General features: G+C 40.3%; 1 protein-coding gene across 1 annotated transcript in view; it reads right to left on the bottom strand.

The window, feature by feature from the left end:
• The window catches only part of ALDH1A2 (aldehyde dehydrogenase 1 family member A2), a 57,682-nt gene that overhangs the window by 25,252 nt on the left and 16,180 nt on the right, over positions 1-16,250 (bottom strand). The window contains exons 2-4 of the mRNA XM_009280357.2: positions 7,698-7,802; positions 7,360-7,500; positions 5,658-5,787 (exon numbers count right to left, since the gene is read on the bottom strand). Coding sequence (XP_009278632.1) covers positions 5,658-5,787; positions 7,360-7,500; positions 7,698-7,802 — 376 coding nt within the window. The remainder of the gene's footprint in view (positions 1-5,657; positions 5,788-7,359; positions 7,501-7,697; positions 7,803-16,250) is intronic.

Genomic DNA, 16,250 nt, shown 5'->3' with positions numbered 1-16,250 from the left:
GCTTTGTTCCTTGGGAAAGAGGACAAACTGCACCACACAAAAAAGGGCAGTAGCAAGGAAGCCACTTACTGGCCTCTGTTGATTTCAGGGTAAGAGAAGTGAAGGAAGAGTCACAAAGGCAATTTCCTGAAAGGCATGACAGGAACACAGCAATATAAAGGTATATATACAAACAGATGTGGGATAATAGAGTAACATATATCTCACTCATCTTCCATTGAAGACACAGGCAGTTTGAAGGAATGATACACTGCACTGTAGATGTGGAATGAAGAGGGGAAGCCTGTGACTGATGTGTAATTGAGCATAATTTACTGCAGAAGACAACACTAAGGAGAATACAGGGGTCATCATATAGCCATGCTCTGATAGCTGATTTGTGGAACAAGACCTGTATCAGAAATGGCCTCAAGCTAAATAGGCAGTCAATTTAAGTTGATGGGGAAACGTTGGATGCAGCTAGAAAACAAGACACTGGAGAATAGGAAAAGTTTTTACAAACCTTTTGGGCAAGGTAGAGGTGAATAAATAAATGAAGGGACCAAGTCACTGGAAACTTGGAAATTATGGGCTTTTCTCACTGGACTTTTGACAGAAATAAGAATATGGACTAAGAAAGATCCTAACAACAAAGATGCAGGAAGAGCAGACTGCATGTTCACAAACAGCAGGTGTGGATGGTATGAGGCTAAAGGGAATTATTTAATTAACTCTCTGATTTGGTGATTATTTTTAAGATCCTGATGAACAGAAGTGGCAAAAAACTCCAGGGGTGAGAGGTATCATTAATTAAAGTGAGTGCTACGGTAGATCTGCAGTCCTTAACTAAAGCACTGTTGAGCTCAGGGCAGCCTGAGTCAGGTCATGGAATAAACAGATCTGTGATTTGGGGTCAGGCCTGTGGTCTGTGGGAACCTTTCACATGGCACGGCCTGCTCAGAGCGGCAGGCCTCTCTGCTGGCTCATTTTGCACAGATGGTATAAGTGACTGTCATGGGGGCTGATGGAGTTCATGCTCTTTCACAAAGCTGCACGGTTGTTGCTGCTTCAGCACTTGCCTGTGGTCTGGGAGTACATGCTGAGGTTATACATGCTGTGATACGAGGTAGGTTTCTTCCCAATTTATAAAGAGCAGGAAAATGACCTGCTCTGTGTGGGGACCGGTTAAGGTATTGTCTAACCATCAGCTTTGTTAGTGTGCTTGGCCTGCATCTGTGCAAAGTAGATTTACAGCACTTTTGTACCTAAATTGAGTCTTGTAGCTGTATAAACTAGCCCAGGCTCAAACCACCTCTGAATTTAGGTCAAATGTTTTTCAGTGAGGCTACAGCTGAGGGAAGGGCTACGCTAAAGGCATGCGCTGAATGTGCCCCTTGGCCTGTAGTGCTTGGTCATCTAGAAAAACCTGAATCTCTTTACTTAGAAAAATCATTTCAACTAAGTATGTGATAATGATGAGAAGGTTGCTTAGGATCAATCACAGGAGATGATTTACCAGGATAGGCAATGGTCAGACGGAGGAGGGGAGGAAGAAGAGGAGAGATTACAGTGCTCTTGCTCCCATTGTCACTGTCTGACACAGGGCATGTGCTTTCCTTCATGTGGTGTGAGAGCATGTGGGCAGCTGTGGCCTCTACCCCAGTCAGTCTGGAGCTGCAGCTAGCCTTGTTCAATATCGGGGAAAGACCTCACTTCACAACGGAGAGTACCTTTTGGGAACCTGCTGCAATGTCCTGTACTATACATCTGGTAATACTAATGGGTTAATCCATAAAGCTTCTTGGGTTTAAGTAAAGACTTCAACTTGAATTTGATTAGAAATAACTTATTTTCACGTCTGCTTATTTCTGTACATCTACTTTACAGGATTTGCCCAGTAGAAACCTGAGCTAGAGTAGCTAATACATCAGCTGGGGGCCAGATACAGAATAATTATGAAAAAGGTAACAATAGTCTGCAACCAAAACCAGGGACAGAACAGAGGAAATAAAGTAGGGAGAGAGAGAGAAGAGATTCACATCAGGAAAAGGAGGAAGAAAATAGCTGATCAGTCGGTTTGCTCTGCATTGACAAAATGTCATTGCACCATTTTGATCTCTAGATGCTTAACAACTTCCCAGCGGAGATGAGAATATTTGTTTCACAAATTGAGATGATCAGTTTGATTTTCTAGGTTATCTTTCACAGACGCTAGCAGTGGTTCACAGACCATAGGAAGAATCATCAGACCAGACAGAAGTAAAGTAGAAGTCAAAATACAGAGAAGTATATACGGGCAAAACTGTCTAAGTGCTCAAGAGGCACATAGAGGAGTCGGCTAAAAATACCAGCTTGTACTTGGTAGTACTGTGAGAGGTGGATTCTCAGCCAGAAGGATGGTGACAACATAACAGTAACACAGTTATGTTAGCACTGTCTGACTTTAGATTGTCACTGCATAATCATTGCCACATGTCTGCGTGCTTCATAACATAAAGTTATAGATAACCTGAACCTGCTTGCCAAGTCAGACAAATGGTGGTTAATTCTACCAAATGTAGGCAGAACATTCTTTCCGCAGAGCAATACCTCCCATGCAGAGTTGCTTGCCCTGCTTTCTTCCACTAGACTCTAGACAGCTGCCCTTTTTGACACCTACTTCCAAAGTTCATCGTCCACAGACTTACTGTTAAGATGGGATTTTTGAGGTTGCTTTCTAGCAATACCTTTGTGAACATATGTGACTTGAAGGTATTCAGAAGCTTCAGATGCCTCTGGACAGGCCAAAGATGTATCTAAGAGCTGCCTTGTCCATAATGTAAAATAAGCTGTTACCATGGCAAAATAACTCAAGATTGATGGAGTGAATCACTTTTTCAGAACAGTGAGCATAGAAAGCTCCCCTGTGCTCAGAAATTAAATAGGAGACTTTTAAAACGTTTTAGAGTTTTAAGATTAGTTTATACAAGTCATGCTAATGACACTTATTCTAAGATGCTATTGCTGATGATTGTTACTCTTATCCTTCTACTAGCTGGCAGCCAGAAGAACATTGCCTGAGAAGGATCTGACAGTCTGATCCCACATCCAATCTAAAAATTTGTCTTAAAAGGCTTTTTTTAATATTCTCAGCTGATGTAAACTGGCATTCTTCAGTCCTCACTGATACTAATAGAGCCAGATAATTTGCAGCTGCTTAGCACCTGGCCCAAAGATTTTTATTTTTTAATCAGAAAGAAAGCCCCATTTATCCAGGGATTTCACTTTGGGACAGCAATACCTTCCACAGATGTGTTTGCTCAGATTTCCATCAGGACTCTCTATTCCAGATATTTTATTTGCATAACAATCATAATACAGTCACATGCCTCATGTAGCAGGACGCAGCAAACAAGTGGGTGAGGAGAGCTGAGTTGGTTCTTTAAGCTGTATCATATCATATATTGATTTAAAGATACATTTTTGCTTGCATTCAGTTTATTAGTTTAACCATGTCTAGTCTAGCCTCATTCTATTTTAATTTAAATCATCAAGTCTTTACACATGGGAGCAAGCAAAGGGCAGTCTGAAGGTTTTAGCAGCTCTGGGACCAAAAGGAATGTGACTGTAAAACGCACTGTTCTTCTTCTACTTGTCTATCACTTGCCTATTTTTATTTTAGAGGAAAAGAAAACCTCAACAGAAACAGATGCAAGATTGGGAGGTTTCAGATTTATTAGCACACTGAACAGAAAAAGAAGGAGATTTCATAGGGGTTTTATTTTGGTTTTGTTGTCTTGTTTGGTTTCCTTTGATGAGCTGATGGTAAGCGAATGTAAAGAGCACCATTGTTTAACACTGGCCTTGCTCTAAAATAGCTTTATGAGAATGACAAATTTATGGTGTGAAACTGGAGGAATACAGAGGAGTGTTAAACCAAGAGGAAGAACTAATTGATACCCTGAAAATCTGTGAATGGACTTAGATTCTACACTACTGATAAGTGTGTGTGTTAGCACTGAAGTTTGCATTTAGGAAGGCCTGCTGAAAATGTGCCTTCCGCTCCCCCAGCATAGCCCACCTCACTGAAAAAAATCAGGGTTCTCATCTGATACACTACTTGAGGACAAGAATAAGCAGAGAGTATTTATTGTCCTTAACTTGGCAATGCCTTTTGGTGACTGACCTAAATTCTGTGTACCTGCAGGGCTAACGAGTGAGAAGGAGGCATTCACTGACCAGGGAGAAGGGGATTAGGGAACAGGAAATTTGCTGAACGTATGAATTTATGGTCTGCTCTGCACTTTTGCATGTTGAAATGTGAAGTGCAAGCAGCAAAACCAGGATTTATGAATGTCAGCCTAAATGACTGTAGAAATCTTCAAGAGTCCTTACAAGAGAGTCTACACCTGAAATACTAATATTGTCATTTATTTGGTGAAAATATACTAGTGATGATAAACATCAGTCAGTACACACTGCAATTTTAATAAGCTGAAACACCATGATGAGTAACGCTGCAGAGTTACATGATCTGTTTTCCTCCTGAAGATTTTGGGGCCACACTTTCAATTTATCTGCTTGCTTAACTTTGATAGTTTTGTGCTTTGCTGTACAGAGGCAGGCTAGTGTACTGCAGATACCGTGTTACATAATGAAATTTTATGGAAATAGATGGGCAACAGCAAAATTCATTTACTTGAGAGCGTGCCCTCCTGGTCTCCTTCAGTAAAGTGTAATAAACATGCATGTGCAATGAACAGTGTGCACCATGAAGCCAGAAAGAATCCATAGAATAAATGTTGGTTTTCCTTACTGTTTTTCCAGAGATTTATTTTATGCAGGTAAAAGATGAATACATTTATCTTAATGACTGCACCTGCATAAAATCATTCTTTGCTATCATGTGCCATTTTGCATAATTATAGCAGTTGGTACATCTAGTCCAGACTGCAAATGAATATGTTCACAACAGAAAATGCAGCCTGTATTTGTTAAACAGCTGGGAGGGAGGGGCAGGAGGAAGAGACTTGTTAAATAAAAGGAATGCTAAGTATTTTTTCTTTTCTTGAAATCTCCTTAGCAAAAAATAAGAGCAAAATAACTAATTTCCCAGCACTCATGAAGATTTATCTCATACATACAATGTAAAACTCATCCCACTGAATAATTTGAAGAAGCATATATACAAAATATATCTGATATGTATGTACAGTTATCTATAGTTACATTACAAACTCTCTCAAAGTATAAATGAATTTGGATCCAGTGTTAGTCCCAAGTAAAATGATTTGCATAGGCAGTAAGACGACATATATAAACAGGATGTATACATAAGCATACCATTTCTTAAACAGGCAGCTAACACTATTTTCATGTGTTTCAAGGTATTTGTCAGGCTTATACTGCATCCATTTTTATAAATGTAGCAATATTTAAATGTAGGTATTGAGCTATCTCCTTCTCAGATGGACACATGCAAAAGAAGCAAAATTCTCTTTGGGATGTGCATGTAGGGCAGAACAACGGCAGGTCATCTAGTCCAGCCCTTGCTGACTTTTAAACATCTGCCTCAGCAACATACTACACACTGCAAGACCAAAACAAGGTTCTCTTCTACCTTTCACGAAGCTGTAATCTATTAAGCCATTTGGCCATGAGAAGGTTTAGGTGCATACGTGTGTTTTAAAACCCCTTACCTACAGGAATGGTCATTCCATGGATTTTGTCTGCCCAACCGGCATAATACCTCAGGGTTTTTATGACTCCCTGAAGATCTACATAGAAAGCTTGCAGGAAAGGTTTGCCACTGTTCAGTGATTCCATAGTCTAGAGGACAAGAAAAAGTTAAGAGATATAAGCACAGTAGCATTTTTAGACTATTGTACTTAAGTATTCACTGTCTTAACAGCTTTTCAATCATGACAGATTTTAATGAAGACCAACCAGTTATGCCTTGGCATAGTCTTAACCCACAAGGTTCAGAAAAACTGATCCCCTTTGTTACTTCTTTTTGCAAATGTGAACAAAAAGCATTTTCCTTAAAAAATCTGGTTCCTTCTGGAGTATTCTGGAATGGCTGTGATTTTAAGAACGTGTGCGTGCATGTGTGTGTCTGTCTTGTGGGTTTGTGTGTATATCCACATGCATGTATTTTTTTTTTTTTCCCCCCCCCCAGCCACTGTGTTTGGTCCAGATATATAAATGCTAAATTGCTTTAATCAGGAGCCAAGATAAAAATGCCTGTCAAACTAGGTTCTGTTATGTTAATGATAACAGCTGAGAAGGGGCTCCTTGTAACCCCATATTAATGATCTGAATCCATAAAGAGAAGAATGGACATATCCCCCTTTATATAATTGATGTGAATATAAAAATTTCTCTATATGGCTGCCAAGACTCCTGCTGAGGTCTGAGATATCTATACTGTACAGCCAGTTTATTTATTGCCATCAAATAAACAAACTCTCCTCTAGGGAAGCTCATAAATTAACAAGCTAATGTCCTTATTTTTAAGTTAATATTCCTATTTTTAAAAGCATCTTATAAGCTATCCTCTTAGGGGTTCCTAAGATCATTTAGCAAAAAGAGTCCAATAAAATACCCTAAGATGTTGAGTAGCTTAACTCATTCTCAATAGCTGTCTAATAGAAATCATTAAGAATGGGCAAAGTACGCCCATGTGTAACACACTAACCATCAAATGAGTTTCTATAGAGAAGAATGGAGGCCTAATTCTGCACTGACTTATATCCCCAAGAGCAATTAATGGCATTGCCTGCAGTGCAATTCAGTAAAGAACTTGGCTCTAGAAATACAAATCAAATGACAGGCAAAGTAAACTTGATTTGCTGTGCACTTCCTTCTCCCTGTGGCGATTTTACAGTATACACTGGTGGTAAGATGATTTAAGTGTTGACAAAGCTGGAATTAAGATGTTCACCAGCTTAGTTCAAAGCACTTGACATGCAGAAAACAACGCTAACAATGCCACCGTTTAGATGGCTTCATACGTGAGCGAAATAGTGCAATACCCAGAATTCATGTTACCAGTTGAGAGTAAGCGTTTCACCTGCCCTTTCATTAATATCTGCACAAATCACTTCACTCAGTCTTCCATTTTTTATTTTAGAAAAGTTACAAGCGCACATAACAGGCGTACATGTGTGTGCACACCCATTCATTTGTCTGATGTCCAATTTAAAGCTCATTTGAGTCAACTGGAAGACTCCTGTTGGTTTTTATGAGCTTTGGATCAGGTCTTAAGTAGACAGCCATCGTAGCCATCAAGCTGAGTGTAGTTTTCAAATATAATTCGTATTAACACATTTATGAGCTAATTTGCTCTCAGAATGTAAAACTGACAGGTGGTTTGACTGTTGATTTTCATGTGCCACTTACAGCAAGAATTGCCCTGTCTCTTTCGACCAAGTCTGCTAGTTTATCCAAAAGATGGCCTCTTTCCGATGCATCCATTCTCCTCCAAACCGAACCTAGAGAAAAAGCAAGGCGAGCTGCCCTCACTGCTTTGTCTGTATCAACCTGTCAAGAAGGAAGAAAAAAATCAAAGGCACTGAGGTAAATAACATTACCAGGCTTATGAAATTTGCTGTTGTACAACCTTGGTCACATGATGGGTTTTGGAACTGTGATAAATAAAATAACCGTCCAACAGTGCTATTCTGGACCTGTTGCTTTGATCTAGTTATACATTTCTACCCATTCATGGGATGCATTACCTTATCAGCTTCCTGGATCTCACAGATCTGCTCTCCTGTTGCTGGATTATATACAGGGAATATTCTCCCACTTTCAGAATTTTGCCACTCATTATTGATGAAAATCTAGAAAAGGAAGAAAAGTCATCAGTCCTCCTGCATGAACAAACAGTAATGTATATAACAACAAACTCCTGGGAAAGGCTGCAAATTCTAATACAAAAGAGTTGAAACTTATTTATGCCTGTGAAAATCACAGTTTTCAAGAGTTCAGGCTAAGGGTCAGCCCCTGATGTCTTTCTGTATTCTGTGGCAGTGTTACTATAGAAGCAACATCAAACTAAATAACTTGGTTGACATTCAAATTTGGTTCAAAAACTGTAACAAATAAACTAAAAAAAGAAATACCTGTATCAGAGAAAAATCCTTGAAACTGCTGGAGACAAGACAAGGATTTGGAGTAATCATTCAATTCAGTAAGTAAACATTTGGTCACTGATACAACCCAGTCAAGGCTGAATAATCTCAAACATCACAGTTCTTCAATACGGTCAGTTGATTATGGCTACAGTGATGGCTGGCAGCACAGAATTAACTTGCTTATCTGCTTGGAACAATGGAAATTGTTAAATTCTCTCAGTGTTGACATCATTTTAATTGTCATGGGCAAACCAAATTTGAATTTTAATGGTGCTGACAACAGCTGTCTTGAGAGAGGTAATGACAAATGAGTTTGTTTAAAGTAGATTTTTACTGGTAGCTGCATACATGCCAGTTATTTTCTACTGAATGACTTTCAAGAACAGGATGCAATTATTTATTAGGAAATATGAAATAAGTCACTCTAGGAAAACAACTGAGCGAAAGGTTTTCCAGGTATTCAGACTTTTCCTGTCCTTGAAAGAACGAACGCGTTCAAAAAGTCCAGGCACCATATGGGTCCCCTGGAGTTCAGGTATCAATGTTCTTTCATTGTATTCCATGAAATACAACTTTAAATGTGTAAGGGGAGGTTCTGGCCTCATTGAAATCAATGGGAATTTTACCACTGACTTCATTGGAGGCAGGAGTTCACCCCTAGATAGAAGGCATGTTCACCACCCCTTTTTACATGAGGGGTTAAGTTGTGTTTATAGAGACAGGGACCTTTCTCTGGTCAAAGCAAAGCCCCATACCCCATGCAGATCCTACGACTGTGGATGAGTAGAAAGCCGAGGGACCCTTTGAATGATTCAGGAGTCTCAGTTCCAGTCAGAAATAGTCAGGTGGTAGAAACTGGCCTATATGTTTAGATCATGGCTACGGAACAAGAATGAATGATACATTAAGTTTCGGTTCAGTTTCCTCACAGAACCACTGTAGATGCTGGGACAAAAACCTGTCCCACTGATTAGGCAGACTGAACATCACAAACAATTTGTCCAGAGTAGTACTTTGCCACCTCTTTAATCTTGCACTTTCTGCTGTCTTACGTACCGTGCAATAAAGAAGCTGTTACCTTTGTACTGGTACATGGCTCAGGTTAGCCAGATGAGCTCAGGGAAACGATGGAAGACAGTTCATATGTAAGGACTTTGCTTAAATGGTGTCAGGTTGTTGGTTCCTTTTTTGTTTGTTTTCTTTATAGCAAAGTTTGATGTGGCAAAACCAGGACAAAAAACCTACATGTTTTTCATATGGAAATGAATGGAATGCAATACCAGTCCTTTCTAGTCAAAGAACAGTGTGATATGATTATAGATCAGCTGCTCATTTTTTTAGGCTTGGAATAGTACAATGAGGATAGCCGCACCAGCCTGCCAACTAAGTAGCTGAAAACTTACTCTAACTTAAGTGTTTACAACTTGTCTGATGGCAAAAAAAGCATCAGCATCAAAATGCTGCATGTTTAAGGAAAGAGGATCACCAAAGCTTTAACATATCTGTAAGGAAGAAAGGAAACAAGTAAAGAGCTAGTCATAAATTGATGAGAAGAAACTGAGCTGGGAAAAACACCACCACTATTCTAGCAAAAAAAGCAGCCAAGAGAAAATACAGTCAGAAAGCTCAAGATGAACAGTTGCAACACCAAAGGGTATAAAGTGTCCGTAAAAGAAAAGAATGCGGTGAGGACACCGGTGTGCCTGTGCATTTTAAAGAAAGTAAAGAAATTGCACGCTCGTATTTGCACATGAAGGCAAAGATGCGTCTGTAGAGTTTTCTGTTACCAGACATGAGCTTGCTCAACCTATTCTCCAAGCCAAATGGAAGCCATGTAGCAGTGTCCTTCTCAGCAGGGCTTATTAGCTCAGGCTCAGTGCCACACTAACTGCAGTGACATAGCTTCTGGTTCAGAGCTGACTCATGTCCGGCTGACTCAGGACATGGGCAAAGGAACCCATGCCTGCCTGGAAAAGACCCCGGCGATATAACAACTGTGCATAGAAACCAACAATTACATGTGCTTTTGCTTTTATGGATGTGTTTCCATTGTGTTTCCTCATCTTCCCTGTGCCTCTAGCCTCAGCCACTAGCTTGCTGTGTGCCCTTCCATCCATTTCAGAGTCTCTTTTCTTTACTTTCCCCCCTTTTTGTTTTGGTTTTCAGAGGTAGCTGAACCCAGGACCTACCGCACCATTACCCACCTATGACTTTCTTTGCACACTGTATTTATCTTGAACCTGTTCATGTCCTTGGACTGTAAGCTCCTCAGTCCGTGGGTGGTGTCTTCCTGCTCAGTGATTGCACTGCTTTGCAAACCAAAGTATAGGCCCCGTTAAGACATTTTGGAGCTAACCCAGCCAAAATAAGATAATGAGAGAATCACCAGTATGATCTCTAGTGACTAACACCATAAGCCAAAATCTTCTGGTGTAGCATTGTCGCTTTTTAGACTAAGTGAAACAAAGAAACTCTGAGATCTGTGACCTGTGTGGAAGAAGGATTTTACTGTCATCCTTTCCATTGAGTTTGGTGGAGTTAACTCCATGCCCAGAGTGTGTGTGGGTGTGCTGAGGAGGGAAGGGAAGGGAAAGAGGAAGGGAGAAAAGCTTGCAGCTTCAGGAACAGATGGCCAAAGGAGATGTAAGGATGTTTGTTTAAGGTTACAGTATGTACATAAACACATAGGTTCCTCGTGTGATCTGTCTTGAAAGAATAAAAGAGTTAGGTTGAGTACAAGAACCTGAGAAGTGGAGGCAACCGCAAGTCAGTACTCTTCCCTTGTAGAAGTGGTCTGTTCTTTTTTTTAAAAAGATTAAAAAATGTTAACTACGTTCTGCTGGGATGAACACCTATCATCAGGTTTGCTAGTACACAGGACATGTATTTGTTCTTAAATAAAATTTCACCGTAAGAATAAGAAAGAGTGCCTTGGAATTACAAGAGAGCATTGCAATTCAAATTGACTGGAACTATAAGGTGTATTATTTTATTGAATGCTCCATTTATCCCACAGATTTAGAAAAAGAACAGTAATAGCAAATATTTCAGATAGGACATGGGAAGGATCTATTTGGCATAAAGTTAGAGTTGAAGGCAAGAGAAATTGCTACTGTTAATGGTTAATGTTAGTTTCTTCCTGTTCCACTTTCTATAAACAAGGTATTGCCTATACAAGCTCATTACTGTAAACTGAGCACATTTAAATTGGCAGTAAAATCAGAGTATTTACTCTAGTGCACAAATAAAGTACCTAGTCCCATGTTTTGGAACAGTTTCAAGTCTTGAAATGCAGCAGCTGGCAGCTTTACAAGCAAAACCTTACACTTAAATAATTCACTTTTGAAAGTTTTAGGTGTTCTGTGTCAGGTAGTACCATTCAGCAGATATTCCTACCACCAAGACGCAGATTCTTTTGCAATAAATTTGCATTCACAGGGGCTTTTATAACTCTTCCAGCACTACTGACTCCAATGGCTGTTGATTAAACGTATATATCCTGTACATTTAATCTGACTTTCATTATGGCCACTTCGTAAAAATGCCATGAAATGGACAAGCGATGACACATTGCAAGAACAAGGAATCCCTGCAAAGCCTCAAATTGGGTTTTTTTCTGCCTTATTTATAGTGACCATAGTAAAGGCTAACTCTAAATCAGGGAGAATATTTGACAGCAAATGTTCCTATCTATGGATTATATATAACCCATCCTAAACACCAGATGAAAAAGGGGTAACCCTAGAAAAAAAAGAGGGCTTGCTTCCATGTAAATCATGCTACAAATTGGACAACACCCAGTGAGTTCATTGTTCAACCTCAATTGTGAAGGCTATTCACATTTACTATTCCCCTGGAATCAATGTTAATTAAGGCTGACTGGGGCTATAAATCAGCCTTTGGTTTTTACAACTTAATTCAGCATTAAGCGCATATATGTAAATAAAAGGTAACTGATTAACCACTTGAGTTTTCCAGGAGTTACTGAGGTTATTTGTTTTTGTTTGAGTCCTAGTGTTACCTTTTGTGATTTGCAGTGAGGAAAAGAAAAAGTATATAGTATGTCATGTATTTGCTGTGCTGTATTGTGAGTAGTTAAATAATCTGGCCTGTTGAGTGCTATCAACAAAACTGTGCCAAAATGGAAAGGGAAGAAGGGAACACTTGAAAAATTTTGGAACACGTGAACATCTAGTTTGCCACCTACTCTCAGTAGAGCCAGTAACTGCAGTAATGTCAGAGCAGGAACAGAAAAAGCAAACCTTCCTGTTTTACCTAGGTGTCCCTGTCAGTACAGTGATTTGGCCAAGAACAAACCCAACTGGCAAAACGGACAGTGCCTCTTGTAAGTGAGGAATCTGGCTGTAGTTGGGGTACAATGGTCTAAGGAGGAAGCAAAATGCTATTTGTTCACCAGCAGTGCCGCCTAAGGCAACACGCAGAACAGGGCAGCAGCTGAGGTAGCGGGTGGGTGAGGTGTGTATGTCTGTGGGGCGGGGAAGTTTCAAACAGGCCTTACAGTGTAATAGGTGCGGTTGGAAGCTCCCAGTTGCCTCTGCGAACATGCCCTTGGAGTGCCATCATTCTCATGAGATCTCATCGTAAAGGTGTCTTGATAACTTCTGTTCCTTTCCAGATGAAAGATGGAGAGGGCATAGCATTTTCCTAAAAGAACAGGCACATCCCCCCTGGTACTGACAATAACCTCTTCCTCATACATACACGTTCTCACAGACCTTTTGATAGAACTTTGCAAGATAATGGTCCCACCCTGTATTTGCTAGGTTCAAATTCTGCCCGTGGTTAATTACATACAGCCACTGTTGACAGAGTTCCATAGGACTAATCAAGGAAGCAATCTAACCCATCCTACAGGGCACATGACTGTTCAGAGCCTTTGAGATACCATATCATACAAAAAAGTATACAAAGGAAAAGTAAAATTCAAAATTATCATGTAAAAATTCAAGTTACTTTAAGACTCTGCTGACATGTAGTTGGAAGGAAATTATATATTGCATTTTGCATAAGACCTGCATTTCAAAAGCATTATGCACTGAGTTCAATAGCATTTTTGGATGCTCATCGGTGTTGAAATCAAGCCAAGAGTAAATGTTTTTAGCATAAAGCAAAGTAAATTAAGCTTTGCAAATAAACAACTACAATATCTTGTTTAAGTAGCCATCTGTCCCAGTTGGCTTACTAATAATTAGCAACTTAATGCTCGTTTCAAACCATGCAGGTAATTGGAGTGATAAGTATTCAAAGAGAAAGGGATGCGTACAAAAGCAGGCTGAACAATCTAATCTGCAATGCAGTAGTAGCAAAATTTAGAGCAGGGAGAAAATGGATAGGATTTTGTGTTTTCATCGCTATTTACCACTGAGGAAGTACAAAACAACTATCTTTGTGGGTGTGTATATAAATATAATTAATTAAAATGCAGCACAGAACTAATACCTCCTTTGCAGCTCTTAGTCGAATGAGATTTGTTTTCGTGGCACTACAGATTCCCTCTGATGTTCACCCAGGGGCTAGCCGTGGATTTGGAAAATGGAACTGATTTTTAAATTCACTGGGGATTCCTGCATGCTCACTGCCTCTCTTTTTTGTATTGTCTTCTCTGAAAACATACAGAAAAAAAGTAATTTGGGCTCCTTTAATTCATAAGAATAATCAACACAGGTGGCAACAATGTAACTTTTCATTTCCTTTCTTGAAAATGTTCTCAAATGATGTGCGAGTGAAATGATGATCTACGTTCTTAATTTGATATTGCTTAGTGATGATGTCATCAAGACATTTTCTTCAGGCTCCCCAGCTGGATAAGTAAGAACTTCAGCCAGTGGACAGACAGTGGCCTAGCATTCAGCTCTTTGGAGGTGGAATTATTTTCCCATGGATTTAATAAACAATGTTTTTGTGCTGTTGCAGCTCCAGAAATGTTTTTTGGTACAGGAAGAGGATTTTAACATCCAAATAATAATGGCTTCCCACAGGAGATACGGTTCTGGATGAATGGAGGAAGGAATGGGAATTTCCTAACTCAATTGATTTAGTAGCTGGTTATAGTTTCATTCCATCAAAGATCTTTTTTTCATATGTGACTTTCTCCTTAGAGAGCCTTTGACGTTAAATCTGCAAGGATGGGGGATGGGGCATCAGATGCCAAAGTACTTTATAAAAGAATCACAGCTGTTCGGCCCTCAGCATCTTCTCATAGCTGGAGGCATTAAGAAATACACAATGGCACTTTTTTTTTGGTGGGGGGGACATACAACAATTTTAGAGGCATGCAAAAAATCCAGCAGCAGCATTTCCCTTGGTAAATACTGCGTAACATCACAGATACCGGGCACCTGTGCCTCAGTCTGGTCAGGAAATTTCATATCCTTTCCCATCTCGGCAACTTCATTTCCTCTCCTTTGGAAACATTTCAAGAGTCCTAACGATTAGTACGATTGTAAGGGAATGAAGTAGAAGGGATTGCCAATCAGAGGTGCAGCTTGTTTATTTTCTCAAGCTTTGTTTTCCTTCACTTTTATGGCTGTCTTGATACAACAAATCGCTCACATTCTAGCCAGAGCGTGTTGCGGGGCACTCCTGGGAGTGACTGGAAACCAACAGCTGGCTACGGAATCAGCAAAAACCTGGTTTATAAGTAGGCACTAGGAAAGCAAAAGCCAACCCCAGCAGACCGATTGCTGACTGGCCAGCGATTGATCAGCAGTGCCGTTTTATTTTATTTTTAAGAAGGGGATTGTTCAGGTGAACAGCAGGAGTCACTGCTCCTTGCTGGCAGCTCACAAATCATGAGTAACAGGCCACAGACTTTGAGGCCAACCTCCCCAAACATTCTCAGTGCAGAATCCTGCTTCTCAAGGCAATCCGCGAATGAGCCTTTCGTTGGGCAGTGCCAATGACTGCATCGCTTTCAAAAGATACACCTCCATAAATCAAGGCAGGCTGGCTGGCTTGAGGATACAAACAGAAATGGTTATCATGTCGTTCATTATAGTTACCACAGAGCAGTATTAGTCCTGCAGGAATTACCCAGATTTTGGTTCTTGTAATGAGATGCCTTTCAGCTGTGGAGGAACTGTAACTGTTTTAAGAAGAGTAACAGTGAACTCTACATGAGTAACGCTGAACTTGGCACTGATTTAATTATGGCAAGCAAGCTCCTGTGGACATAGATGGTTTTCAGCCACTAGAGGTCCAATCCCACCCACAGTAAAATAAAAGGAAAAATCCAACTGGTTTCAGTGGGAGCTGAATCAGGCCCCAGTTGATGAAAAGGAAGCAATGGCAACAACCTCCAGAGGGATGTTTGTACTGGGAGACAAAACTGTTTCACTGGAAACTTGACACCTGCTCTAGATCCTGCAAGCTCTGTGAGGGCCAAACAAAAGCAGAACATGTTGATTTTTATTTTTCTTCTTTGGCTGCTGGGTTGTCCTGGCTCCTTCCCTCTCCTTCCCTCACCCCCCACCCCCCGAAAAAAGATTTGAAAAGGAAGAAGAGCTCTTTTCTAAAGCTGTGTGTGTTTTGGGGTGTTCGGGATTTTTTTAAAACTCATTTGGACCTCAGAGCCGGAAGAAGAAAGTCATGGCTTTTAGACATGGTCTACCATAAATGGGGGTTTCCTTCATAAACCCAAGCTTGAAATTCACTCAGGAAATCTACAAACTTTGGAGTGTACCGAGAGGGTTGGCGAATTTTAAACATTCACAAACTTACTACAGCAGGAGGGTAAAGTGGAATCGGAAAGAAAATGCACAAGAAGTGAATGAGGCTGCTCTGGTTTCGCTGTCAGCACAGCAGTACATCAAAATCTAGTAGAATTATGTTTATGCAACCTGCATCCCGTGCCAAGGGTACATGTCTGGATAAGAAGACTAGAGTGTTCAGCTTCTCTGGATGTAACTTCCAAGTAGCAAGGCCTGAGCCAAGCCTACTGAAATCAAAAACAGTCCTTGACATCAGTGGACTTTGGATCAGAAGCCAAGTATTTAAAATAGGTGAATACATCAAGGTCTCAGTGACATTTCAGCGTGGCAGACATAAGCTAGAGGAGGATTCATATGATCTAGCACCTAATGGGGACATCTAATGCAGAAGCTCAGTCTCTTTCCAGTCCCCGTGGGGTGGGAG

The sequence above is a fragment of the Aptenodytes forsteri genome, unplaced genomic scaffold (assembly GCF_000699145.1).
Source record: "Aptenodytes forsteri isolate BGI_AS27 unplaced genomic scaffold, ASM69914v1 Scaffold83, whole genome shotgun sequence".
NCBI lineage: Eukaryota > Metazoa > Chordata > Aves > Sphenisciformes > Spheniscidae > Aptenodytes > Aptenodytes forsteri.
This window is presented reverse-complemented; position numbering and strand designations above follow the sequence as displayed.